We start from the raw sequence: 26473 nt of genomic DNA, 5'->3' as shown, positions 1-26473 counted from the left end.
TATATATAGCCTTCGGATCGGCTGAGATACTTGATCCTTCCCCACCTAAAAATTAGGTGCTTGTTCATTTTATTCATGGCAGGGAATGCAATTCAGAATGCACACACAGAATGCAATTAAGGGTGTTATTCCTATGCCGAAGTATATCAACACATGACTCCTCTAAGCACCAATCACAAAGCCTAAAGAGTTGGGGGAGACTTTATTGGTCATCCCAAAGTCAGTGATTCACATTCCTAAGCCAAACAAACCTTTTTAGAATATACACGCTAAACCTTGTCTGCGTATCTTACAATCTATAGTCTTTTTCTGAAAAGACATTATTTCTCTTCTCTACACAATTCCACGTACATTCCTGCCAGGACGCTGAGAAGTCTCAGTCATGATAATCAATACTTCCCTTGTTTGGGTAAGCATCCCTCCATATTAAACCCCGAGACATCAATCCACACTTCATTTAATCGTCCTGAAGTGTGGTGTGAAGAATTGTACTGGGCAATGGTGTAGGATATGTTATAATCCAGAACTGTATTTCCTGTGGGATGTTTAGTTAGACTGGTCACTAGGGCCTCCATTTCTTTCTTAACATTATCATCCTTAGCAAACCCAGAAAACTTTCTAATTGCCATACACTGAGCATTCCATGTTTCCAACTGCAAATTCAGTTCAGGATTGGGCTCTGGAGGGTTCCCCTTGGACAGGAACAACTTTACATAATATAGAGTCCTAGGTGATGATGTTATGACGCTTGTTAAGACAGGAGCAGTCATTGGAAGTTGAGAAGAGTTGATGTTTGCTCCATGGATGTATTGGTGAATCCTGATAGAAAGACAAGAATAACATAACAAGAAGAAAGAAGAAAGAAACAACCGAGTAATTTAAATAGTGGGTTAAGAAATTAAACCTTTGAAAGCCATCTTTGGTAGATTTCTCGAAGGAGGTTTCTCGGACAAGAGCAGACATCCAGGAGACTTCTCTGTAGAGTCTGATCTCATAATCTGATTCCGAGCGTACTAATGTATACATAACTGATTCAATTGCATGGCCGTAGAAAACCAGGTTACTAACACTGAAACAAAATGCCACTGCCGCCAAAATTGCCAAATTACTCCCCATTTGTTGGCTCGCTTGCCAATGGAGTGCCTTGGAACTCATAAACAAACAACGCAAATCTTCTGCAAAGTCAATTGTGCCCTTCTCTCTCTAATACTAAAATTTTTAACTTTTGTAGATTGTGAATTACTTTGGGAGGGTTTGTTTAATAATGGGACAATTATCTTAATATATAATATTTCAAGCAGTGTAATCATATGGTTTTGGTGTGAACTTTAACGCACTAATCTCATAATTAAATATGGAGGGCAGTGTTAGAGATAGAACCCAGTATTTGAATCCATTACCCATCCACAGATTTGAAGTTGAGCATGCACAAAAAGATCTTCTCTGCAAATCTTGTCATTAATGCTAAACCTTAAAGAAAAATAGCAGTATCACTTCTTCAAATCACAGATGCACGAATATTAGAATTTAAGTGGAACATTAGTGGCTTCTAATTATACAAATAAAAACATTAGTGGCTTCACTCCCATCAACTTCATATTTTGTTTATGCCCACTTTTTTATAAAGAGGGTTTGAGTTGCTATTATTTTATTTTGGATTAGATAATATGCCTACCAACCTAAAAATCAATCACATCATATAGCAATAAAATATGAGAGGAAAAATTTCATGATGATAATAAAAAAAATTAAGATACAATAATTCAAAACTCTTAAACTTTAATCTCAATGCAAAGAACAAAACTCATTATGAGCCTTCCTTTTTATTTCGATATGTACTCTTTGCTATCACCACATAACTCAAATTTTACGATGCAAAACTTTTAGATCGAATCATAGTTTAGGTCCATTGAAATATATTCAAAATTTATATCACATAAAAATAACAATTTTCTATGTTATTTAACGTAAAATGATAAATTCAATATTCACATTTCACATATATTTAAAGATATTTTTAAAAATTTATGTAATAATCAAAATCCAAAATACTCAAATTAATTTTAAAGAGCTATATATAATTTGTTTAGATGAAAAGGAGAAGGAGACCCCAAAAGGAACAAGTTCATGGAATGTTTCAAATAGGCCTAAATCAAGCCACACTTTTCTTAAGAAAATAGACTAGGTTTAACTCATCTCCAAAAGTTAACTCAGAAAAGGAGGAGGAGTGCCCAAGGTCATATAAGGGGCACATTACCCCTATTCCAAACCAATGTGGGATCTTAACACACCTCCTCACACCCAGTATCGAATACTTGGAGTGTAAAATACTTATGGGAGGCCCAAACATTAGTTTAGGAGATTCTGATACTATCTTAAGAAAATAGGCCAAGGCCTAACTCACCTCTAAAAGCTAGCGTAAGGGAGAAGGAGTGTCCAAGGTCATATAAAGGGCACATCACCCCTATATCACAAACTAATGTGAGATCTTAACAACTTTGCATATTTGGACTCAGTTGAGTCAGAATCTCTAAAGGAGGACTACGTGAACGCCCAACTTAGAATCGACAGTCAAAATGAGGAACAGAGTGGAGAAAAAAGCAAAAATCATTGATTTAGGGATAGAGTTTTTTCCATCGGATTAATCTTCGAGCCAATAAATTTTTCTTTAAATTTAAATAATTTAAAGGAACTGAGATATATTAATTAAATAATATATTTTTAAAATATAATAAACAGTTAATTTTATTAAAATATAAAAATTAAATAATAATTGTTTCCATCGTTTTTCTTTTAAGTCCTTACATGGATTTTTATATAGCTCATATAGGGATAAAAACTTTTGTATGATCCTTCCGTCTATACGAATTCAAAACGGTGATTGTATAAATTAAACTATGACTTTTACTAAAATAGTTTAATGACGCCCATAATTTTATAAAATGTCTCATCTCACCCTTAAATTTTTATGATATAATAAATTTAAAAAGATTAAATACATAATTTAATCTCTAATTTTTACTTAAAAGTAAATCAAAGTAGAAGTCAGAGATTAAAATATATTTTTGAGGTTTCAAAAATGATGTCTTTAGTATGCGTAAGCTAATATTTTTTATACACAAGTATTTTATTTAGAGGCTTTTTAAGGTTGTGTTAATTCTTTATTGCTTCAAAACCTTTATAAGTAAGATATTTAAGTGATGATGGGCATAAATCGTAATAGGTGTGTTTTGTTTCTCTTGATTGATTTCATGTCATGTACTGGCTTCAATATATAAAATTAGTGCTTTTGTAAGTTCATTGTGTGCATAAGCCATTAAATTAATTAAACTAACTGAGTGGAGGCTGAGGCTGGTCATTTGATAAGGCGGGCCAAAGTGCCTACCTTTCCACAATTGATATCTAGTTTATAATGATTGATTTTTTGTTTTTTTAACAATTAGCCCTAATTACAAAAGCCCACTTTCTAGTAAAGCCCAATTTCAAAACCCATTTATTGCAAGAAGCGAAGAACTAAGCTTGGACATCTTCGAATTATTATGGGCCTTTTGAATGGAGTTGTTAACGTTTCCAAGGCCTTGTAGAACAATGAATGCATCTTATAGTATGAATTTCAGTGTTGTGCCGCAAGATTAACTTGAAATAAGCTAATGAAGGGTTACTTGACAATGGAAATGGTCTAATTTGATCTCATTTGACAGAGTGATATGACCAAACTACAGGTGCAAGGTTATGAATCAATCAGATAACATGATCACTTAATTGATCATCATTTGTCATCCCCATAGCCAGCAATTGAACAAGGGTTATGTTCAGAATGCACTTGGTTTGAGCAACATCATCATGATGTACAATGGCGATGGATCAAGGATTGGATGGACCATATAAAATGCTACAAGACCAAGAAAAAGGGGTTGGTACAAATATAAAACAGGCTTTTCTTGTAACATTACCCCAATACCCACCTTCTTAAATCATGGTTTAGGCATACATATGCACTTATATAAAGCACAAAGGGCTGCTCAGCAACATATTACAATAGCTATATGTCTCTCTGCAAAACCCTTTTGGGATTCTATCTTATACTTTGATTTGAGTTGGAAAAGCTGAGCTTTGCTGTTGGACAAAATCATTGCCTAGCATCGATCTTCCATGCATGGAAGCTTTTTCTATCTTCTTTTTTTCACCTTTTAAGTGGCTTCTTTTTAAAAATTATATAGAGAAAGATTATATCATCAAATGCACCATATATTATAGAGCAGTACTTATACTATAAAATTCACATACAGAAGAGGGATGATATCCAGTGGTTGTAAATCCGTGATTTAAAACTCTATACATTGTTACCATTCTTTATCGTGATTCTACTCTCTTCTTTTCATGTAGGTCCAAGTGGAATTCACTTTATTATTATTATTATTGTTATTCCACCTTTTAACTACTGTTCAAAAGCTAGATGCTTTGATTCTATTCTTCTAAGAAGAAATCTGAAATCTACATTTGGATAGATAGCTTGTTCCTTCATTTTTATTTCTTTACTTTATACTTTTGTTCCTGGGTTGATGGAAGAAAGAGAGTGGGAGTTCAAGAATCATCACATTTATTCTTTAATTATCTCTAGTTTCAAATAAATTGATTTTAATCTTGGGGATTGTAATTCTTCATTTGACCTTCTAAAATCATCTTAGTGATCAAGCAAAGCATTAAATGAAGTTAGTTCTTCCTTTTTATCATATATTTCAACCATTTTTTTTTAGTGGGCTCAGGTATTGATGCAAAAGTTTGTGAATGTCCTTTTGAATTGAAACCGACCATAGAGGCTGACCAATATTAGTGGCTCACGTAATAAAGGTCAAGAATTACAACAATGTTATTATTACAAAGTGCAAGCTTTAATTTTTATATCTATAGTTAACCCACCTTCATATGAATTCAAATTCATTATATTATTTCTAAGGTTACAAACTTGCACAAAAATTATTGAACCCTGCTTTGACTCATTAATTTCCGGTAATATATTGCATTCCAATATTCAGTTCTTGTATATATGAAAGCACTGAAAATGATTGATTTAAGCTGAACACACAACTCGCTCAAAATCTTCAATTCTTTACTCATCTTTTACGAGGTTTTAATTTCCAGGAATATCGAGTCGTGAAAAGCTCACATTTGATGCGTACTTTGTGCTGTTAATAAATCCTATGAGAAGAATCATATGGTCTTGGTGATGTTGTCTCTAAGGAGGCCATTATAATGAAACGTCTTGGTCAACTGGCTTCGAAGGTCACCCCCCAACAAGAAATGGGTCTTGGGTCAATTTGGGATATTCATCTATAGCTTCTCTTTTGGATTGTTATTGGGAAGAAGGACCCATCAAGCTGCATGAACTTATCACCAAAACTTGTGTATAATGGATTATCTTCTACCGACAACATTCCATTAGCCACCTCATATTTTTATTATATATAAGCAAAGTATCGCTACTCTATATCCTTTATACCATTAAAATGGTGTAAATTATTTAATATTAAAAAATAAGTATTTGTTATGAGTGGTTCAACACTTTTATTCAGATAAAGTGTTTAATCTTCATAAATGAAAATGATATCCATTGTGAGTACTTCGCTCTTAAGTGAGCAATAAATTGTGAAATTAAAAAAAAAATCTCTGAAGTGACCTTAATTACACTTCTAGAGTCAATGCAATGCAAGCACACAGCAGTGTCAAAAAGGGGAGGAGAGGAGAACATTGGCTCTCCCCCACTCTCAAGTGTCCATTGATCTACATACGTTGTGGCCCTATTTGAATACTTATTTAAAAACATTAATCTTCCTTCTTTTATATTTTTTTCTATGCCCAGCAGCTGCCTCAGCCCCATCTTATAGCTTCAAGTTGGAGACACCATGATTACATGTAGGTATAAATCCAATCACACAGTTGAATTAATACTCAGGAATCATGCAGAATTACGAACCCTAGGTCTATTTTTAAAAAATAATGCCTATTTCTTGATTTTAGGAAAGAAAGTTACATGCTATTAATTAAAAAAACAAAATTCTTACACCATGTTTAGACTAAATACAATATTTGAATTATGGGTCTGATATTAAGTGTATGGGGAACGAACTCCTAGGTGAGACACTAAGTGCAAGATAATATTATTTAATTTGAGATTTTAATTAACATATATTGTCCAAAGTATCTAAATTTCATCGATCCTAAATTTGTTATCAGAGTCCCAGAGCTTCTCCAACTAATTTTGAACTTCTCATAATTATTTCACGTTTCAAGTGTTCAATCTTAAACGTAAATGGTGTGTTAAGATTTCACGTTAGTTTATAATAAAAATAATATGTCCTCTATAATTTTTGGAAGTAAACTAGGCCCAACCTATTTTCTTAAGACATGTTAAACTAACAAATGAAGTTGGTTGGACTAGTATACAAGAATATTAGTTACTACTTTCTTTTTTTTTTTTAGAAAATCTATAATTTGGTTATTAAATTTTATCTTATATTACATTTTAGATTCTAAATTTTAAAAAATTAATTATTTATTTCTTTAATTTTATATAATATTACACTTTAGTCCATATAATTTTAATATATGAAATAATTGATGATGTTGTTGTAAAATTTAAAATTACTTGGATTAAATTATTTTATATATTAAAAATAAAGTGATTAAATAATTAATTACTTAAAATTTAGTAACTAAAATGTAATATAGTGTAAAACTCAGGAACTAAATAATTAATTTTCTAAAATTTTAGGAATCAAATATAATATAGAGTAAAACTTAAAAATCAAATTATAAATTTTTTTTAAAGAATTGAATTATTTTGTAAGTGTTTTTTCTTTTTAATAAAAGAATTATAAGTTCAATTTTAAAACATAAATTGAAAAAAAAAAGAAAGATAGTATCTAATTCACATTACTTAAGTGAAATAATTAAACCAGGAAGCAATGAGGACTGAAAAGCTTTATCTGTTAGGCTTAGCTGTCTTCTCCAGGGTTAATGTTTCAAAAACAACTAGCGCCATGCCCATGCAAAATGAGATGCATGCTTGCAGTGTTTAATGTCATACATACATGTCCATGCTTTTGTGATACATCATTTTGGCTTTTTTTTTTTTTTTGTAAAATGGGTTTGTTTAAAGTCATTTGGTAGTTGATTTAAATTACTCATGGAGTCACAATTATAAAGGATTTTAAATTAGATTCTAAATCAATTTATTGATATATATGTATATATAAGGTAGACCTTAAAAATAGCTTTACAAGAGTGTCACCTCACATAATAAAAAGCTTAAAATATTGACATGTGATATACTATTTTATTTTATTTTTTATAGAAAAATTAATTTATTATATTAAATATTATTTTTTATTTAAATATTTTTAAATTTCAATTTTAAAATCTCATCTCAATATAAAAATAATAATTATCTAAAATTATATTTATTATAATTTTTAATAATTTTAAAATTTCTAAATTTACAATTTTAAACATTATAAAATTCTGCTTATCATATCATAAATCTCTAAAATAATTATTTTTTAAAAGTAAGGAATTATTTTAAAAAGATTATATATATATAACAATTATTTATAAAATTTAAAATTTTATTTTTTAAAACATTTTTTATATTAAAAATATAAGAATTTTAATAATAATAATATTTCAAAAATTATTATGTTGCATTTGCATTTTTTTATTTTTTATTATTTTATTAATATATGTCAATTATTTTAAAAATATTCTATTCATCAACGTATTTATTTATTATTACTTGAAATAAAATTATAATTAATTAAAAATTTTATTATTAATATAATTTTATAATATAAGATATAAAAATATATATTATTAAAATAAAATAATAAATAATTTGCGTAATAGGTAAACATATTATTTGAATTAAAATGTTATTTTTTAAGAAAAGTTATTTTTATTTATTTATTTATTAAATCAAATTTTAGGTAAATCAGATTAATTTGAATAAAAAGTTTTGAGTTAAGTTATATAAATACCTAGCTAACTCTTACTTAAATCATTAATTTTATAAATTATTTATATTTAAATCAATTTAAGAGAGTGCTTGATTTGGCTTAGTTTATAAATTAAAAAATTACTTAAAATAAATCAGATGTCATAAGTAAGGTATCCCTTACTTATCACTTATTTATTTATTTAAAAATTATATTTTAACTAAATAAAATATTATATTATCTTAATAATTTTTTAAAATATTAATATTATTTTATTTTAAAAACACAACGCTCAATGATATATATTTTTTTATCATTTTAATAAATTAAATTATTTTTAAATATTTTTTAATCAAACACTTAAGTTATTTTAAAATTAATTTTAAATAATTTTATTAAATAAATAATTATTTATTTTTAAATTAATTTATAAATTAAAAAATATATTATAAATTAAAAATTAAAAATAAATAAGCAAACGAAACACTTAAATTTTATGTGAATTAAAAAATATATATATATATATATATATATATATATATATATATATATATATGCATAGGCTTAAAATCATTTCCCCGTCCCATCACTGATGGCAAGGTAGAAATTTACCATTGACTGATTTAGTGCGGTCAGTGTAGTGATTCCCACTCAGAATGGGTGAAAATTGCCATCCCCACGAGAATTATAATGATAAGTTTGCTTTCTGAATAATTAAATAAATTTTAATGATAATTTTTTTTTAACAATAGTAACTCAAATGTCAATTAAGTTAATAATTTTCCCTAATATAATTAATCATATCTAAAATCAGCATCCTTATCCAAGTTAATTGTGATTTGTGGGATCAAATAGCATTGACAAATGACAAGTGAAAAGCCTGATCTGGATATACAGGTACCACCAGTTAGCTGTCTTTTCTACTGTTAATTAATCTCTCTCATTAATTTTAATTAACACAAGCTGATCACCTCTCAATTACCTGTTAATAACAATTTGTAAATACGTAATTAAACAAATTAAAATCTTATTTCTTCCATGCATTACATGATCTAGTGAAGAAACACATGCACCCTCCACTACACACGCATGGTCTGATCACTTGATGACTACAGTGATTGTGGCTGTGTCTGTGACCTTTGAAATTTTATATTTTCATTAGAATAAAGCTAGGGTTCATCTAATGATGAAACCCAATAAAACTTCTTTTTTTTTTCCAGGAAAAAGCAAAAAAATAATAAAAAAGTTGCTGTTTTCCTTTGAAAGGCAACAATGAATATATGGGATTTGCTTTAGCAGCCTTTCATGTTTCTTCCCTCAGCTTTCACCAGGATTTGGAATTAGTATAATTCATTTTTAATCATAATATGAAGCCAGCAAAATGGGTGAAAAGTTATTTTCCAATTTGACCTTATTAGCTAATTTTGTTAAAGACCCAAACAATTGTCCTCTCCACTCATTTGGAGACCAAACACTGATCAATGCTGCTGTGATGTTGGGGTAAACTGATGAAAAAGTTACCAATAAGCTTTATCAATGATACTAAAGTGATTTTTAGAACTATGAGATCTCGAATTCAAATTTTAATCAAACTTGATTATAAAAAATAAAAACTGAAGTCTTCTTCAATGGAAATTTTAGTGACCATGATATGGGAAATTTATAGGGCTCACAGACATTAAAGGAACAACTAAAATTAGGCCATTTTAGTGCATATTGTGGACCATGCCATTATCCTCTTTGACCACCAAGACTCCATTGGTTTCAAATTCAAACAATTTCAATTTGAGATGAAGCAGCATTTGTGCTTGATTTTCTTTAGTATACTACCCCTCAAGCTAAAGCCATGGCAAAGATGTCCAAATTGAAGAAAGAAGCTAGAATTGAAAGGAGATTATATCACAACTTTGAAGAAGAACATTTCCCAATATGTTCACCTCATAATTAGTTACTAGCTTAAAATTAATTTTCATTGAAATTTTACATTGCTGTGGTGAATTTTTCAGACATATATTGTTATCTCCAAGGCTAGCACATTTCTATTGAGATACATTATGGGTGGACCAATACTATTCCTAGCTAGATATGCCTTTTCACCATTTGTTTTGATTTGTTGCAGGGGTGTGAACCCTAGGTGAAATGCAACAGAGAATTTTAAACACAAAAAACAACAATAATAATAAAAAAGAAAAAGATCAAAATAATAAATAAATTAAAGGGGCTGCCACTGCTGGCTGGGGAAGTGGCAAGCATCATTGACAGAGTCCTAAAAAGGGAAACTAGGGGGGAATACTAGAAAGGCAAAACCCCCAGCTTTGATGCTCTCGCATTAATTCCCACTTAATTAATCTCTCTTTTTCTCAGAATTAACTTCAATTTTCTCAATAATATACAGGTAATTTTGTTAATATTTAAAAAAAAATTAAAAGAGAAAAAGGCAATTAATGTTCAAATACTAATTTCTTATATTATAAGTAGGATAGGAAATGAGGCAGCTAGAACAATTTGCAGATTAACCAAGAGCTGTGGTGGCTAGGGTAGAGGACATGCATAAAACTCCAAGCTCTGTAGTGATAAGTGATGTCATTTCCATTTCAACATGACCTCATCATTTTTTTTTTAATTTACATACCTCGTGTTTTCATCAGTTTCATGACATTAATGGGTAAGAAAAATAATAATGGTATAAAAATCGTATTTTCTGTTTTTTTTTTTTTCCTCTACATTACATTTTCGAAAACAATATATGAAACAGATATTTCATCATCACATCAAAAAATTAAAATTAAAAGATGAAATTGAAATACAGAGATAAACTTTAGGGCCGGATTATAAAAATTAACTATTAACCATGGAAATAAATTTTTTCTCAAGAATTATTTATTTTTCACTAAAAATACGAAAGTTGTTTTTACTTTACTACGAAGTTATTTAAAAAAGAAAAAGGAAAAATTGTAATAAATTAATAATGTTGTTGTTAGAGAGGACCGCAACTGAACATAAGCATGCATGAGTAAAATAACAAAGTAATGCATGCCGAACATTGCACAATAAGAAATTAGCTTCGCTCTCCATAGAAAACGACAGTTTGAAAAGGTCTGGTGCTTATGGGAGAAGCTAAAGTCAAACAAAAGAATTCACACTGTTTACTTCACAGCCTTTGAATTTGTCATGCAAAATATGGACCCCAATATGGACAAATCTCAGGCCCTGTGAATGGTTTTTTTTCCTGTAGAATCGACAGCAGCCCATAATTCTATTGACCAAATTATCCAAACCCAGAAGAAATATATATATTCTAGGTAAATCAAAGTGGGTTAGCTTTAGCTTGTTAAATATGGTGAAGGATCGTAAAAATAACTCAGGCTGACACAAAGAACATCTAGGGAAGTGAGAAAGAGACCCTCCAAAGCAAAGAACATTGGAAAACCAGAATCAAGTGTAATTCCTATCTGTCCTCATAGCCAAAGTAAAGAATAACAGAGACCAGTACCATTTTGCCCCTATAAAATTAGCACAAAAGCTAAAGTTTCAGTCCTTGTATAGGAGACTGGAAACATACCCCCATGTTCATCTCTCTCTCTCTCTCTCTCTCTCTCTCTCATTCATTTGCCCATTTTCATTTTTCAAAATTTTTTAAACTAAAATGAGTGATTTCATCACTGCCCAGTATTTATAACTCCACACCCACATGGGCAAAACTTTAAGAGAAGCCTGAAGCCAACCCAATAGCAATACTGTATTCGTGTGTGTGTGTGTGTGTTTTTTTTTAATCAGCTTCTGCATAGAAGTTCAAGCCTGTCAGAACATAAAACCAAGGTGGAGGATTAGAAGCTGCAAGAGAATAGAGAGAAGCAAGCGAAGTTATTTGTTATTTTTTTGGATTCAAGAGCTTTGGAAGTGGTAAGGGATTGAATTATGGGGTGGGGGGGTTTTCTTAGATTGGTCATTCTGAGTTGGATTTGGATGGATACAAATACTAGGAATAAATGGTGTTACTGTTTTGATCACAGAAGAAGACAACACCAATGTGGACAACAACAAACATATACAGATTTGGCAAAAGAAAAAAAACCAAGAAATTTCTCAAACATGGCTTCTATTTGGTGTAGTGAGATCTCACCAATCATTTCCATCTTTTTATGTTTTCTTCTTGTTTTTTCTTTAATTTGTCCTGTTTATTCGTCGGAGACCGGCCATAGCAATGCAACCAACCAAACTTTCCGGCCAGAGGACGAGTTAAAGAAGTTGAAGATGATAAGAGAACATCTCAACAAGATTAACAAGCCTGCAGCGAAAACAATTCAGGCATGTAACTCTTACCCTTAATAATGCTCTTGTTTTCTATTTGTATTTGGCTTTCATTTCCCCTGTTTTTTCCTGTTTTTAGCTCTGTTTTTGGAGTTTTAACCTTTTTTAACAGGTTAGGTTCTTGTTTTTTGTTGCAGAGTCCTGATGGGGATCTCATAGACTGTGTTTTGTCTCATCGGCAGCCAGCTTTTGATCATCCACAATTGAAAGGACAGAAACCATTGGTACTTCAATTCTAGTATATTAACTGGAGCATTTGAATTTTAATGTTTTGTTTTCTTGAAATTTATATCCTGGAGCTGAAATATGATTTTTTTTTTTTTTGCATGAATTGCAGGAGCCACCAGACAGACCAAAGGGGCATAATCCAACAGGCATGGTAACTGAGAATTTTCAATTATGGAGTATGTCCGGTGAGTCATGCCCAGAAGGAACAATTCCAATAAGAAGAACAACTGAACAAGATATGTTAAGAGCAAGTTCTTTTCGAAGATTTGGAAGAAAACTAGGAGGGCATGTAAGAAGAGACACTAACAGCGATGGCCATGAGGTAGGTGTCCAAAAAGCAATTTACTCACGAGAAAAATATCCAAAATTTTTCTTTTCTTTTCTTTTCTTTTCTTTTATGAAGAGTCACAGCCTTAATCAATTCAACAACTGAAAAGGAAGTGGTCAAACAAAATGGTGAATGAGGCCTGCTAATTGTCACTTTCTTTCTTGCCACTTTTCTGAAGACAACAATTGTTTTTAAAATATATAAACAAAGATTAGAAGAGTAATAATCCAAAGAACTGCTTTTTGAATTGTGATGAGATTTTTGATTTATTAAACTCAAAGCTCAATGTTTGGCTCCCTTTTTCTTTCCTCTCTCTTGAATTTGGTTCTCAGTTTGATCATCACAAACTAAAACTTTTCTGGGTTTCTTTTTAGAAAATAATGTTCAAAAAATAATTTATTGAAACACAAAATGTCCAAGAAAGCTTTGTGCCATTTACTTTCCAAGAAAATTAAGGAAAACTAATATCCGAATGTTCTTTTAATTAGTCATCAAATATAAAAAGATTACCAACTGTAGTAATTGCAGACTTTCATGGTTTCCTTGTTAGGTATTTATTACTTAGTTTGGCTTATTTCTTAATGTTTCATATTATTCTCTGAATGAAGTCATGGCCAGAAAAGGTTGCCAAAATTCCTTAAGGGCAATTAATATCTATAGAAAGATAGTGATCTCTTCGACTATTATTCATCGTAATATTTATTGCCTTTTCCTTTCAAACTGTTGGGTTACAGCATGCAGTTGGGTATGTGACTGGAGATCAATATTATGGTGCAAAAGCAAGTATAAATGTGTGGGCACCTACGGTTTCTAATCAATATGAATTCAGCTTGTCACAAATGTGGGTCATTTCTGGTTCATTTGGGGATGATCTTAACACCATTGAAGCTGGTTGGCAGGCGAGTCACTAATTTCCTCATAAAAAAAAAAGTGTTCTCTCATTTAAGTTTTCATTTCTTTGCATGTTATTATATTGAATTCCAATTTCCAACTAGGTTTTCTTTATTTATTTATTTATTTTTTAAATACCTAATTAAATTACAAAATGGGAATTAGTGGATCCTGCTTCTCTCATCTCAGTGTGTATGGAGGGATTCCCTCATTAGTCTCTAGGTCTTTTCCCTTAACTTCTACCCATGATTGACTTCAATATAAAAATAAATAAATCAACATTAGAAAAATCTAGGTTGTTACAGTTTCTGAGAGTAATTAATATATTTTATTCAATTATTAAATCACTAATTAAGACTGCATGCCAATTGGCATATTGAATATGAGAAGTCTATATATCGACACCAATCTATTTTCATTAATATTTGTGTTGTACCTATAGATGCTAATTCTTCCTTCTTAAATAAAATTTTGCAGGTTAGCCCAGAATTGTATGGGGACAACTACCCCAGATTCTTTACATATTGGACAGTAAGTATATTTATAAATTATAATAAAACTTGGATTTTTCTTCTCGTAATTACTTCTCCCTTGCCCCACCTTCAAGGATAAGATAAAATCATAAGCCACCATCTCACTAATAAGCACTTTCTTTTTCCTTTTTTAATTATTACAGACTGATGCATATCAAGCAACAGGATGCTACAATTTGTTATGCTCAGGCTTTGTTCAAACCAACAACAGAATTGCAATTGGGGCTGCCATCTCTCCAACATCCTCTTATAATGGTGGACAGTTTGATATCAGCTTATTAGTTTGGAAGGTAAATTAATTTCTTTAAAGATAATTTGAAAAACCCATTTATTACTGTAAATCTGCTCAATAAAAAAAAATATTGAAATGCTGAATTTTGAGGTAATTATCAATTCCAGTAGTGCATATGTTATTTGAGTACTAAAGAAATGAATAATAAATTCTAATTTATTTTTGTGTGTAGGATCCAAAGCATGGAAATTGGTGGCTTGAATTTGGAAATGGGGTTTTAGTTGGGTATTGGCCATCATTTTTGTTCACTCACCTAACGGATCATGCAAGTATGATACAATTTGGTGGAGAAATTGTGAATTCCAGGCCATCAGGGTTTCACACATCTACCCAAATGGGAAGTGGCCATTTTGCAGGAGAAGGTTTTGGAAAAGCCTCATATTTCAGAAATTTGCAAGTTGTTGATTGGGATAATAACTTAATTCCTTTAACAAATCTAAAAGTTTTGGCTGATCATCCAAATTGTTATGATATTCAAGGAGGTATTAACAGAGTTTGGGGTAATTATTTTTACTATGGAGGGCCTGGAAGAAATGTGAGATGTCCCTAAGGGAATGGTATATAGGATGAGTTTTTTTTTTTTTTTTTTTTTTTGGGTTTTTTTTTATATGGGTGTCTTCTCAAGATCATTGGTGAGTTTATTGGGTTATTCTTATATTTATTACTTTGTTAATCCTTTTTTTTTTTTTCATTTTGTAAACTTTAACCTTTCAACTAACAGGTGATATATTAATTATATTATTACTTCCTTAGGGACTTATGTAAATGAAAAAATAAATAAATAAATAAATAAATTTTACTGAATATACTATGGCTTGTGATTTTTCTTTATATTATTGTGGAGAAATTTTCAAGAATGCATAGGTTTTTTTTTTTTTTTTTCCTATTAATGAGTAAGAGGAATTAGATGTCAATAAGTGGAAATTTTTATTTGGTGTAACTATTGTTCACATAATAGTTTAATTATAATTATTAATCACTATAGAACTCATATGGGATTCTCTACAATCAACGATTATAATGAAAATATTGTACATGCCTTAATTTCATTGTATAATTTTTCCCATAAAGGAAGTTGAACTTAAATTTTTTCAAATTAAATAAATCTCCTTTACTATTTATACCAACTCTTTAAATGCATATTGTTTATACCAACAATAATCACTTTATTTATTAATTATTTTTAGGTCTAAGAATTAATTAAATTAAATTTTGTGAAATTAATTTTATTTTATTAATGTAATTAATTTGTGGTCTGAGATAATTAATAATTAAATTAATGGCGATTATTGGATGATTATTTGAAAGAAGGGAGTTGACAGAAATTTCAAGCGATTTCAAGCAGTAAGAGTAAACAAGTGACTACAAGTAATTGCAGAACGTGACGAAATGTGTTCTAGAGTCTTCTAAGAGTCTTTTAAATACCAACAAGCAGAGCTATAAAATCTAGATGAGTAGCAACATGAAAACCCCTTAACAATATCAAATAATAATAACTCAATCATACTCTAATAGTCTTTTATCTTTATTTTATTAGTCTTTTATTTTTCTAAAGCTTTTGTATTTAATTTCAAATTTTGTACTTTCCTTTAAGTAATCAAAACATTCAATTCTAATTTACTTACCTTTAATTACTTGTTATTTGTAAGATTAACGAAGTTGCGTACAATAAAATCAGTTTTCACAATCGTTTGATTCAAAAAGTCAGAGTGCAATCTAGGTGATATACTTAGTGTTTAGCACCTTCATGTAACCGTAAGCTATGAGACAGTCAAATTACTTTCTAAAAAGAAAATACATATTTACTTGATAGAAAATTATTATCTAAACTCAATTCATTATAATTTAAAAATACAAAATATATGATAGAACCCACATAAATTCTATATATTTATATTTTGAATTTATGATAAATCAGATCTTAGGTAAAACAAATCTATATTTGACATGCAAATTTCTACAAATCTCCTGTCCTCTTGTGTTATTATAGAGTAAAAGGAATATATGCTAAAATACACACACTAAAGGAGGCGTGTTTAAGATAAACACACAATAATAAACATCATATGGATGAGTAATTAGTGTTGCTGCTGCCAATAAAACAGCAAACGGTAGACAATAGTAGTACTTGTTTTTACTTGAAGATGAAGCCTAATAACAATTAAAATTGTAGTGCTCAAGACTCCACCCAAAATATAATAATTATAAACATTAATTTCTGCATGTATATGCGCACCAAATTGCCACCTATCTTTCTCTTAAAGTTTACGTCTTCACTTAAATGCTAATTATTCAACTTCAACTACGAAAACGATGCCAACACTATCATGCAAATTGAGATTTTGTACTAATTAAATACTCATAACTAAGATTCTGTCATTATATACTTAGAAACAAGGAGGGATATATACACGAGTGCAGTTACTAAAATAACCTTCAAATCTGTAAAATTTGCTCTAAATTCAGATAGTGCTGGAAATTGTCAACTAAATCTTATTGAACTCGAGATTGCCTCCACCTAAATGGTGTAAAATAATTTGGCTTGGCTACTCTTATTATATATTCACTTTTAATTACTTGTATTTTGTCAATGTGAAACTCTAATATTCCCCCATAAATGCAACTGGATTGAATTTAAGTTTTTAAATTTAGTTGTCACTTGAACTGCATACAATGATCCATCTAGAATTCGCGCTCTTTTTGTTTTTTTTTTTTTTTATTTTTTTTTCAGCTTGGCTCTACTAATCTAGTCTATTTTTACTAGCCTATATATCTATCTAGGTTTGGCTCGATATGGCATTGTCTACCATGTTTTCAAGTTTCAAATTGAGACATGCTCTGTTATCATGTGAAATTTGCTTTGATCTATAGAGTGTTAAAAGATCGTTGACAATATTTTATTGAGTTTGGAGTTACCTCCACCAAAATGGTTTAAGCCAATTTGGCTTGACTCCTCTTTGTTATATATTCACTTTTAAGTTCTTGTCTATCAATGTGTGACTCTAATAAAATCAAATATTTATGTTTAGATTCATGTACTCATATTCATATTTTAATTAATTATGTAAAAATTTATATATAAATATTTAATTTAACTATTATAAAACTCATTTTAATATAAATTCCAGCTTATATTATATATAACTAATATACATTACTATATATGTGTAAATAGCTTCGGTTACACTTTCGGTAGTATGTTTCCTTTTGCAGTTTGCATGGGCAAATTCCTCAAAAATCAACCTAAGTTTATACCCATAAGGGAATGTTTGGCATAAAATTAATATGGGGTAATTGTTACCTTTGAAAACTTTTAATCTCTCATTAATATTATTTGAATATTTAAAACTACGTTAATTTTTCATCTCATTAATATTTATACATTTTTAAAAACTTAAATATTAATGTTGAGGGCTCTAAATTAATAATTATTCCCGTTAAAAGTTAAAACTTATATAAGTAACATTCAATCCTTAATTTTTTAACCATCTATCACATACAAATACATAGTATTAATATGGCAATTTATTTTCCTAATTAATTAATTTACTAATTATTTATCTCTGCTATGTCCTATTTTTTCATAGTACAATTAGCATTTATAAGATGTGGAAAAAATGTTAGCGTTACATATCATTATCATATTTTGTTGAAAACATTTTGCCATTAATAATCTATCATTTCCATCATTACTATTTAACTTCAGCAAACTAATCAAATGGAGCCGAAGAAACAATAGCTCAACACGCTTCTGTACTTTAAACACTAGCTGGAGTTCACAATTCCAACGGCACAACAGCTGATTATTATCAAGAAGACAAAATAATTAACCAGATTTAGCAGAATCAACCACTTCTACAAATCACTAAAGCATTAACACCATCAAACAAATAAAGAGAAAGGGTATGCTTTTACTTGGAAGTCAAGCCATTGGTTCTGTTCTACCTAGGAAAGCATTCACACTTTCATCCCAAGTTTATACAAACTTTTTATACCATACTTGGATTACAAGCCAATTCGTAGGAAAATGGATTCAAAAATAGAAAACATGGACCAGACAGAGAGACTGGTGGAGTAATTGGTGGTTCTAATTTCAGGCGGAGCTTTCAATATTGGTAGATTTGTTGAGCAACCACTCTTTGCATCCTCTTTAACTGAATCCACCAACCATCCATCACAAAAGGGTGTCTAACCAGAAAGTGTAACCCAATATAGGACCTCAAAACTACATTAAGAAAGATCAAACAAACACCATATCCAAGTCCCAACGTCTGTTCATCAACTGTTTCATTATCTCACATTAAGCTTTTGATAAATTCCAACTTCAAGTACCAATTGGCTGGTGTGCCAAAGAAGTAGGCCTTACATTCCCCTGAGTAAATATGGAATTGTTCTCTTCTCCATCATCAAAGAATTGGAGAGATGCTCAAATTGATGGACCACATCATCAACATAAACCACCAAAGACACCATCACATAGGCACAGAACCATCTTGATATTTCATGACAGATCAGACATCAACAAGAACGAACACATGGAAAGTTGGATACATAGTACATGCACCCATGGGTATAGGACTGCAGGTTTATATATACCTAGGACCACAACCTAACAAATGTTTATATTGGAATGGAAATGGACTCCCCTATCACTATTTAATGACTGAATGATTAGAGTTTTAACCAATCTTCTGGGCTTTCCTAGAAAAATATTGGAGCTGAACAGAAAAATTTCAAGAAAATTGAACTTACATATAAAATAAAACAAGATTTAAAACTAGTAAAAAAAAAAAAAAGCCAACCCTGATCAATTAAGATCATTAACCTATAATTTTCATGCACCAAATAAAACACCCTCTCAGACACAGTAATGTAGAGTCTTGGGGGTGTTTGGTTGCTGGAATCACTTAAGAAAGTGACTCGGGAATGTTAAAATTCGGTATTTGGTTTGCACAGTAATCTCAAATCCCCTGGAAAAAGTCCCAACCACATATTCTCATCCCAATATTTCCATGCACATAGAAAAAAATTGGGAAAGTTACTTTCCTACACACACATACATACATACATATATACTAATATTTGATGCGGACTATTTTTGAGTGCAGAAGCAAATCAAATACCCTCACTATAAATAATAGTATTTAAATAAAAATAACTATCTAATTTTTAATAATTATTATTTTTAAAAATTATTTATATCTTCTCAACAATTAATTAGTATATTTGTTTATAAGTACTTTTTTAAATAACATTTATATTTCATGTTCAAGTAACTATTATAGAAATTTCATTATATTAACATATGATTAGATATTTATAATGCCGCTGTATATTACCACATAAAATATATGTATAATAGGGATATTATGGTCATAACTTCGCATTATTTGTATTTTCTCATAACTTAACCAAATACAATAATTATACAATTCAATGAATACATCCAAATAATCACTTTTCTGGAAACCTACTTTCCCATGAAAGTGATTTCGGATGTACATGTTGAATTCCAGCACCCTAATCACTTTCTTGAACCCTTTGTTTAGAAATTAGAATTTTACAATAACTTAATTCAATTGATTTCTTTAGTCAATTCTCACTTTTAAAATGAAAATTTTCAACTTTTTTTTTAACTTGGAAAAAAATTTCTTTTTAAAAGGAATAAAAATCAAACTTTTACTACCTCTATCTTAGATTCTCACTTCTCACACATGACATAATTCAATCCAAAAAGAGAATAATAAAGAGAAACAATCTTAATTGCTAAATTGCTTGTAGAGGTTACAATCTTAATTATAAAGTGAAACAAAAATGGAAAATTGCTAAATTTTACTATCAAATATAAAACTTCCTAAAACCCTACGAAAATGCATGTAAAATTACTTATTAAATTTCTGTTACATATGAGTCTGCACACTTACTAAAACAGAAGATTAGGGGAGAGAGAGATAGAAATAGATGAGAAAAGAATAGAAGTAGATGAGGAAAGAGAAGAGAGTAGATGAGAAGAGAAAGAGAATATTTTAGAGATAAGAGATATCTTTGATTAATGATATTGGATAGTCTCCTCTTTACAATTAAGTTCCTATTTATACTTCTTTGGATCCTATAACTGCTCTATACAATTACAATTGATTGGAGAGTAATTACAATAGACTAGTACAATAGAATCTTCCTATCTAACTATTGGACTAACCTCCTAACTGCTCTATTCCTTACTCATAACATTCCCTACTCCTTGACATCATTCTTGTCCTCAAGAATGAAGAAAATGTTGGAAATTGAAATGAATTTGAGATGCTGCCTTCTCATCAGCTGACAGAATGTGAGAATCCCACATAGTTTCTTTTGCTAGCCAGTTAATTCTCTGAATTTTGGAATACCAAATGTTAACTTCCATCATATGTTTCAGCTGAAATGTCCCATAGAATTGGCTAAAAGTTGCAGGTGATAGTATGAACTGTTAATGAACAAAGAATTATTTTTTTTTTCTTTTTCTTCTCCAAAATTTCCATGCTTGTTCCTTGAAGATCATAATACCATTTGATGGCTGAACTTTCTTCCTTTCCCTTCTTGATATTTCCCATTCATCTTCTATGAGACTTATAGGATTACAACAGCTGAACTCACCATCTTGGCTCCTAAAATTCTGCCACTTGCTTACAGTAACCACATTTTTTGTAGCTTCTTTATCTTTCTTGTTTTCAGGAACATCGCCAAAAGTTTGTGCAGCAAGAATTTCAGGCTTAGCCTCTGCATTCCCCATTGTCAACTCTAGTTTCCTATCATCACCATCTTTATCCTTCTCCTCCTCATATTCCTCTCTTGCACTAGACAAATCAAAAACAAAATCCTGATCTTGCTCCATCTCAATACCCTTGTCTTTCTTATTGGAAGTTTTATCAAAGACATCTTGTTCTTCACTTGAATTTTCAAGAAGTGGATCCTCATTATTAAAGAATGCAACATTCTCCTTTAACACTTGAATTGCTTCCACCACTTTGTCAATTTTCTCTCGAAATGACTTCTCATATTTCTCTAATTTTTGTAATAACAATTCTTCTTGCCTTTTTAATCCTCTTTCAACAACTTCCATAATCCTATCAAGTAATTTCCGTTCCCAATGATGGTCTTCCATGATCATCTTGTAAAAGGCTGAGTAGGATGTTGGAAAATTTTATTTCTTAGAGAAGAAAAATTATAGAGACTAGGGAAGAAAAGTTGATACAGAAACAAGGATTTCAAGAATTTCAAGAAAGAATAAAAAGAAGAAATTAGGGAAAAGGTGGAGGAAGAAAAAGGTTTCTAGAAATTCCAAGAATTTCAAGAAACAGGTTTCTTGAAATGCAGGAAGTGAAAAATTAAAGAAAAGAAACAGACGAAAGAACTAGAAATTGACAGAAGGAAAAAAATTGATTCAAGAATTCAAGAAAGAAAGAAGAATAGAAAAGAAATCCGAATAGAGGAAAGGGAAGAGAAATAGAAGAAAGGAGAACAAGAGAGGAAGAGGATAGATCAGAAAAGTAATAACAGAAGAACAAGAGAAAGAAGAAGAAGAAGAATAGAGGAAAAGAAGGAAGGAATTTCAGAGAAGAAGAAGAATTAGAGGGAAGAAGAGAAGAAGAAAGAAGACTAGAAGAAACCTGGTATTTTGAGAAGAGTAATCTGCCATAGATGCAACTCCCATGAAAAAATTTTCAGTAGTTGCCCACCAATCTAACAGCTCTGATACCAATTTGTTACATATCAGTCTGCACACTTACTAAAACAGAAGATTAGGGGAGAGAGAGATAGAAATAGATGAGAAAAGAATAGAAATAGATGAGGAAAGAGAAAAGAGTAGATGAGAAGAGAAAGAGAATATTTCAGAGATGAGAGATATCTTTGATTAATGATATTGGATAGTCTCCTCTTTACAATTAAGTTTCTATTTATACTTCTTTGGATCCTATAACTGCTCTATACAATTACAATTGATTGGAGAGTAATTACAATAGACTAGTATAATAGAATCTTCCTATCTAACTATTGGACTAACCTCCTAACTGCTCTACTCCTTACTCATAACATTTTCCTCCTACTAAAAGAAGAATAATAATTGTGATTTGTGAAGAGGCCCTTCTCTCCAAGACAGGCTTGGGTTACAGGCAGTTAGGACTGCATCACACACACTGGATACCATTCTAGTTTCAGTGAGATGTTGTGAAAATACTATTACTATGTCTCTTTATCATAACAAACTTTGGATATGAGCATATTTCATTATTGAAACAAAATTGCAAGTAAGAAACATTTAAAATTTGCTTCTAAAGGAATTGAAACTATAACAACAAAACTGAAACAGCAATTAAAACTCACTCCACACTAATCACTTCAAGCAACTTTTTACTTGCCTCGCTCAGCTCTACATTTTCCATCTTCAGTCGGCGAAGCATCACATTGCTTGTCCTTCCAGCAGCTGCATAAGTTCTTATCAATGACTCGAACACATTTGCCCCCACATTATCTATGGCCTTCTTCAAAATCTCAATAAAACCCTCTGCTCCATCAACATCCTTCTGTTGCTCAAAATGTGCCATGAAAGACCCAACAATCTCAGATGATGGAACCCACTTCTGACCATCACCTCTACCTGTAGATATTGCATTGGATAAACAATCAATTGCCAATTTTATATCCCCATTTTCCAAATAATAGTCCAAAAATATTTCCCAAGTTTTAGCATTAGGTTTGGCCCGTTTCCTTTGGGCTCTCTCCTTAAGCTCTTCCGCCTTCTCTAGCAAACCCTCTTTGGCATAATCTCTGATAAGAACATTCGCAATCCTGATATCATAAGCTGAGCAATTGGATTCCCATTCTCTGAAGCATTTCTCTGCACCCGGTAAATCTTTCAAGTTGGTCAGGACTTGGATCATATTCAGATAGCTTATGTTTGAAGTTTTAGGAAAAGCTAATCTCAAAGAACGCCATATTCTATAAACCTCAGGCAAATTTCCTGTTCGACCATACAGAGTAATTAGGAATTGGAAAGCAGAATGATCTCGACGAGCATTTCTCTTCTCCAATTCTTTCAATGCCTTTTCTGCCTTCTCATGCAAGCCAGCATCAATGTAAATTGAGGCTAAGTTGCTATATGTTGTCCAATCTGCAGCAACTCGACCATCTCTCTTCATCTCCTCAACTACTCTTTCAGCACCAGATGTATCGTTGACAACTGCCAGAGCCCTCATCCAGACATTGTATGTATAAGAATCTGGCATGATATTGTTGGCCTTCATTTCTTGAATGACTGCTGGAATCCTTTCAGGCTGACCAACCTTTGTGTATAGGGTCATTAGGCTGTTGTATGACATGGAGCTTACACCAAGATTGAGCTCCTTCATCTTTTCCATGAGAGCTTCAGCTTCTTCAGTCATCAATTCTTTGCAATAACAGTTAAGAAGGGCCCCATATGTTAGATGGTTCTTCAATGTTTCAGGAAGATCTATGAAGTAATTTTCTGCAGCAGTAATGCCTCTAGTTTTGGCAACCAGATCAAGATGAATAGCCTGATCACTGACTGTCTTATTCATGCCCCTCTTAGACATAGCTTCTGATAGCTGTAAATTGCAAAAATTTACTCATCTCAAACTTGCAAGGAATGCTTAGAAGTAACAAGATCATAAACATGAGAGGTGGCATAAAAGAATCACATGAAAGAATGATAAAATACCAAGCATAAACTCCTCATACCCTGATAGCATTAGGAAAAGGAGGGTAGGTACAACAACAAGCAGCCTAACTTTGCTACTAAATTAATTGGTATGTAACCCAGAGAAAAATTCTATTGAGCATTCTAGGATTGCTACTAATTTGAAAAACATAATAATTGCTACTAATTTGAAAAACATAATAATATATTAACTACATTCCGTAGAAGAAAGAGTATAAACAGATAAAAACTTTCAGTACATACCAGAGAGTAAAGAGCAAAGACAGATGTAAACTCAATAGCAATCTTTATAAAATATGACAAGATTCATTCAATATACAGCCAAGTGTAGTAGTGCCAAAAATCCCATAAAATTCTAAAACACAGCAGGAAGTAATTTATATTGATTTTTATATAAAAAAAAAAAAAAAAACTAAATCCGGTCTGTGATCCACTAAGAGAAAATTGGAAGCCACCTATAATTATATGAGATCATGTTTTGCTATGTCCTCTGTGAGTCTAATGATATGCATGCATTCTTTCATTAAGAAGAAATGCAACCCGGCATTATTTCAGAATAGTCTCTATAATCTACTTCAAATTTTGTTAACTGAACATCTTTCAGAATTGCCTCGTGAGCAAGACCGTACAGCTTATGTTATCAACTGTTTATTCGATAACAGGAGTAAGTAGAATCTCACAATTGGTTGATTACTCTACACCAGAGTTAAAGTTTCTACTCCTAAGCAGAGAGAGTTAAATTCACCAAAGTTTGTTGGCGCTAGTAGAGTTAAATTGTGCTTGGAAATGAGTTCAAGCTCCAATCCAGTGCAAAAGAAAATAAATAGAGTATCGTTGCATCAAAATAGTAATGGTAAACAAGTCATTCCTAATAAAAGAGAAAGTAACACCTACTTCGTGGAATCATATAAAGTTCCACTGAATATCAGCTGAACCAAATGCAATTTCGCTAACCCGAATAGTAATAATTAAATGGGTTCAGCTTCAACTTTAATTACAAATGAATAGCATAGTTGTCAACAACCTCATCTCAGGCCGATAACAATTCAAGAATTTAATTTGGGATTTGTTTAATTGTCAGTGACTAGTAGATTATGCAAATCAAAATGTGCTTAGAAATAACTATATAAATAAAGTATTCATGTAATGCAGAAACACCTAATATGGAGACAAGAAATTAAAAAGAAACAGCTAATTTGAAGATAAGAAATGCTTAGAAACTTTGGTGGGATTTTGAGGGAGGAACCTTTAGAGCAGGGTAATAAAGCTTGCGATCGCGGAGCTTCTTGAGAGTGTCGCCAACTTCCCATTTGTAGACACGCTTGGAGCTGTTGAGGAACTGATTCAACTGTTGTCTAACGCTGACCTCAGAACTCCCTTCTTTGAAGAGCCTGAAATAAAGTGCTTCTTCTAAGTACTTCTTCGATCTCTTTGATACGTTTTTCGTCCGACCAAACAACTGGGGCACCGCCATTTTCGATATTGATCTAGTGTGAAGGAGGATTGCAGACTTAGAGGGGATTTTGAAAATCTTGGAGTTTAAACCCTAGCATCTGTTCATTTTAGGAGAATACTGCCAAGGGTTTTGCTGGAACACCTGAAAGAGGAACGTGAAGTCGGATGATTTTCTTACAGCCCATTAAGCTTTGGACATGGACTACAGACAATGACTCAGTTGTGCCCATTTTCTCAAACATTTGTGGAGGTTGGGCCGTTCAAGCCTGGCCCAAGTATTACGTGCAACAACCTGCAAATTTACAAAAATTTGAAAATTATCACCAATGAGTTTCTATGAAATATTAAATCTAAATTTCATTCAAATTCAATTATAATAAAATCAAAAAATTATTAGTGGTATGCAATAAAGTATTGCATATATTCTACCATTAAAGTAATTAAATTTTGATTTCTTTAATAAAATTTATTAAATTTTAATTTAATTTCATAAAAATTATTATAATTAAAAATTAAATATTTTATAAATAAAACTATAAAATTTTACTAATACAGAATAAATAAAAAAAAGAGAGGATACTAGATATATTTTATGTATTATATTTTCTTTTTTTTAAATAAAATAAAATAATTTTATTTATAAATCAATTAAGAGGTTAACAAGTTAATATGAAAATTTTTAATTTTTAGTCACGGTAACTCTTATAAAAATATATTAAAGTTTAATAA

General features: G+C 30.8%; 3 protein-coding genes across 3 annotated transcripts; 1 reads left to right on the top strand and 2 right to left on the bottom strand.

Annotated features, from left to right (window-relative positions):
• Positions 1-201: 201 nt before the first annotated feature.
• LOC110631612 (uncharacterized) lies at positions 202-1119 on the bottom strand. The gene is made up of 2 exons (XM_021779497.2): positions 905-1119; positions 202-819 (listed from the first exon to the last, which is right to left on the bottom strand). The coding sequence occupies exons 1-2, from the start codon at positions 1114-1116 to the stop codon at positions 390-392; spliced, it is 642 nt and encodes a 213-aa protein (XP_021635189.2). The 5' UTR covers positions 1117-1119; the 3' UTR covers positions 202-389.
• A 9986-nt stretch (positions 1120-11105) lies between these two features.
• Positions 11106-15378, top strand: LOC110631676 (uncharacterized). The gene is made up of 7 exons (XM_021779586.2): positions 11106-12299; positions 12440-12526; positions 12640-12852; positions 13593-13757; positions 14227-14280; positions 14426-14572; positions 14747-15378. Exons 1-7 carry the CDS (start codon positions 11910-11912, stop codon positions 15122-15124), a joined length of 1434 nt encoding a protein of 477 aa, XP_021635278.2. The 5' UTR covers positions 11106-11909; the 3' UTR covers positions 15125-15378.
• A 7425-nt stretch (positions 15379-22803) lies between these two features.
• Positions 22804-25883, bottom strand: LOC110631672 (pentatricopeptide repeat-containing protein At1g60770). The gene is made up of 2 exons (XM_021779583.2): positions 25536-25883; positions 22804-24176 (listed from the first exon to the last, which is right to left on the bottom strand). The coding sequence occupies exons 1-2, from the start codon at positions 25761-25763 to the stop codon at positions 22932-22934; spliced, it is 1473 nt and encodes a 490-aa protein (XP_021635275.2). The 5' UTR covers positions 25764-25883; the 3' UTR covers positions 22804-22931.
• Positions 25884-26473: the final 590 nt, after the last annotated feature.

This window comes from Hevea brasiliensis, chromosome 10, assembly GCF_030052815.1.
Source record: "Hevea brasiliensis isolate MT/VB/25A 57/8 chromosome 10, ASM3005281v1, whole genome shotgun sequence".
Taxonomy (NCBI): Eukaryota; Viridiplantae; Streptophyta; class Magnoliopsida; order Malpighiales; family Euphorbiaceae; genus Hevea; species Hevea brasiliensis.
This window is presented reverse-complemented; position numbering and strand designations above follow the sequence as displayed.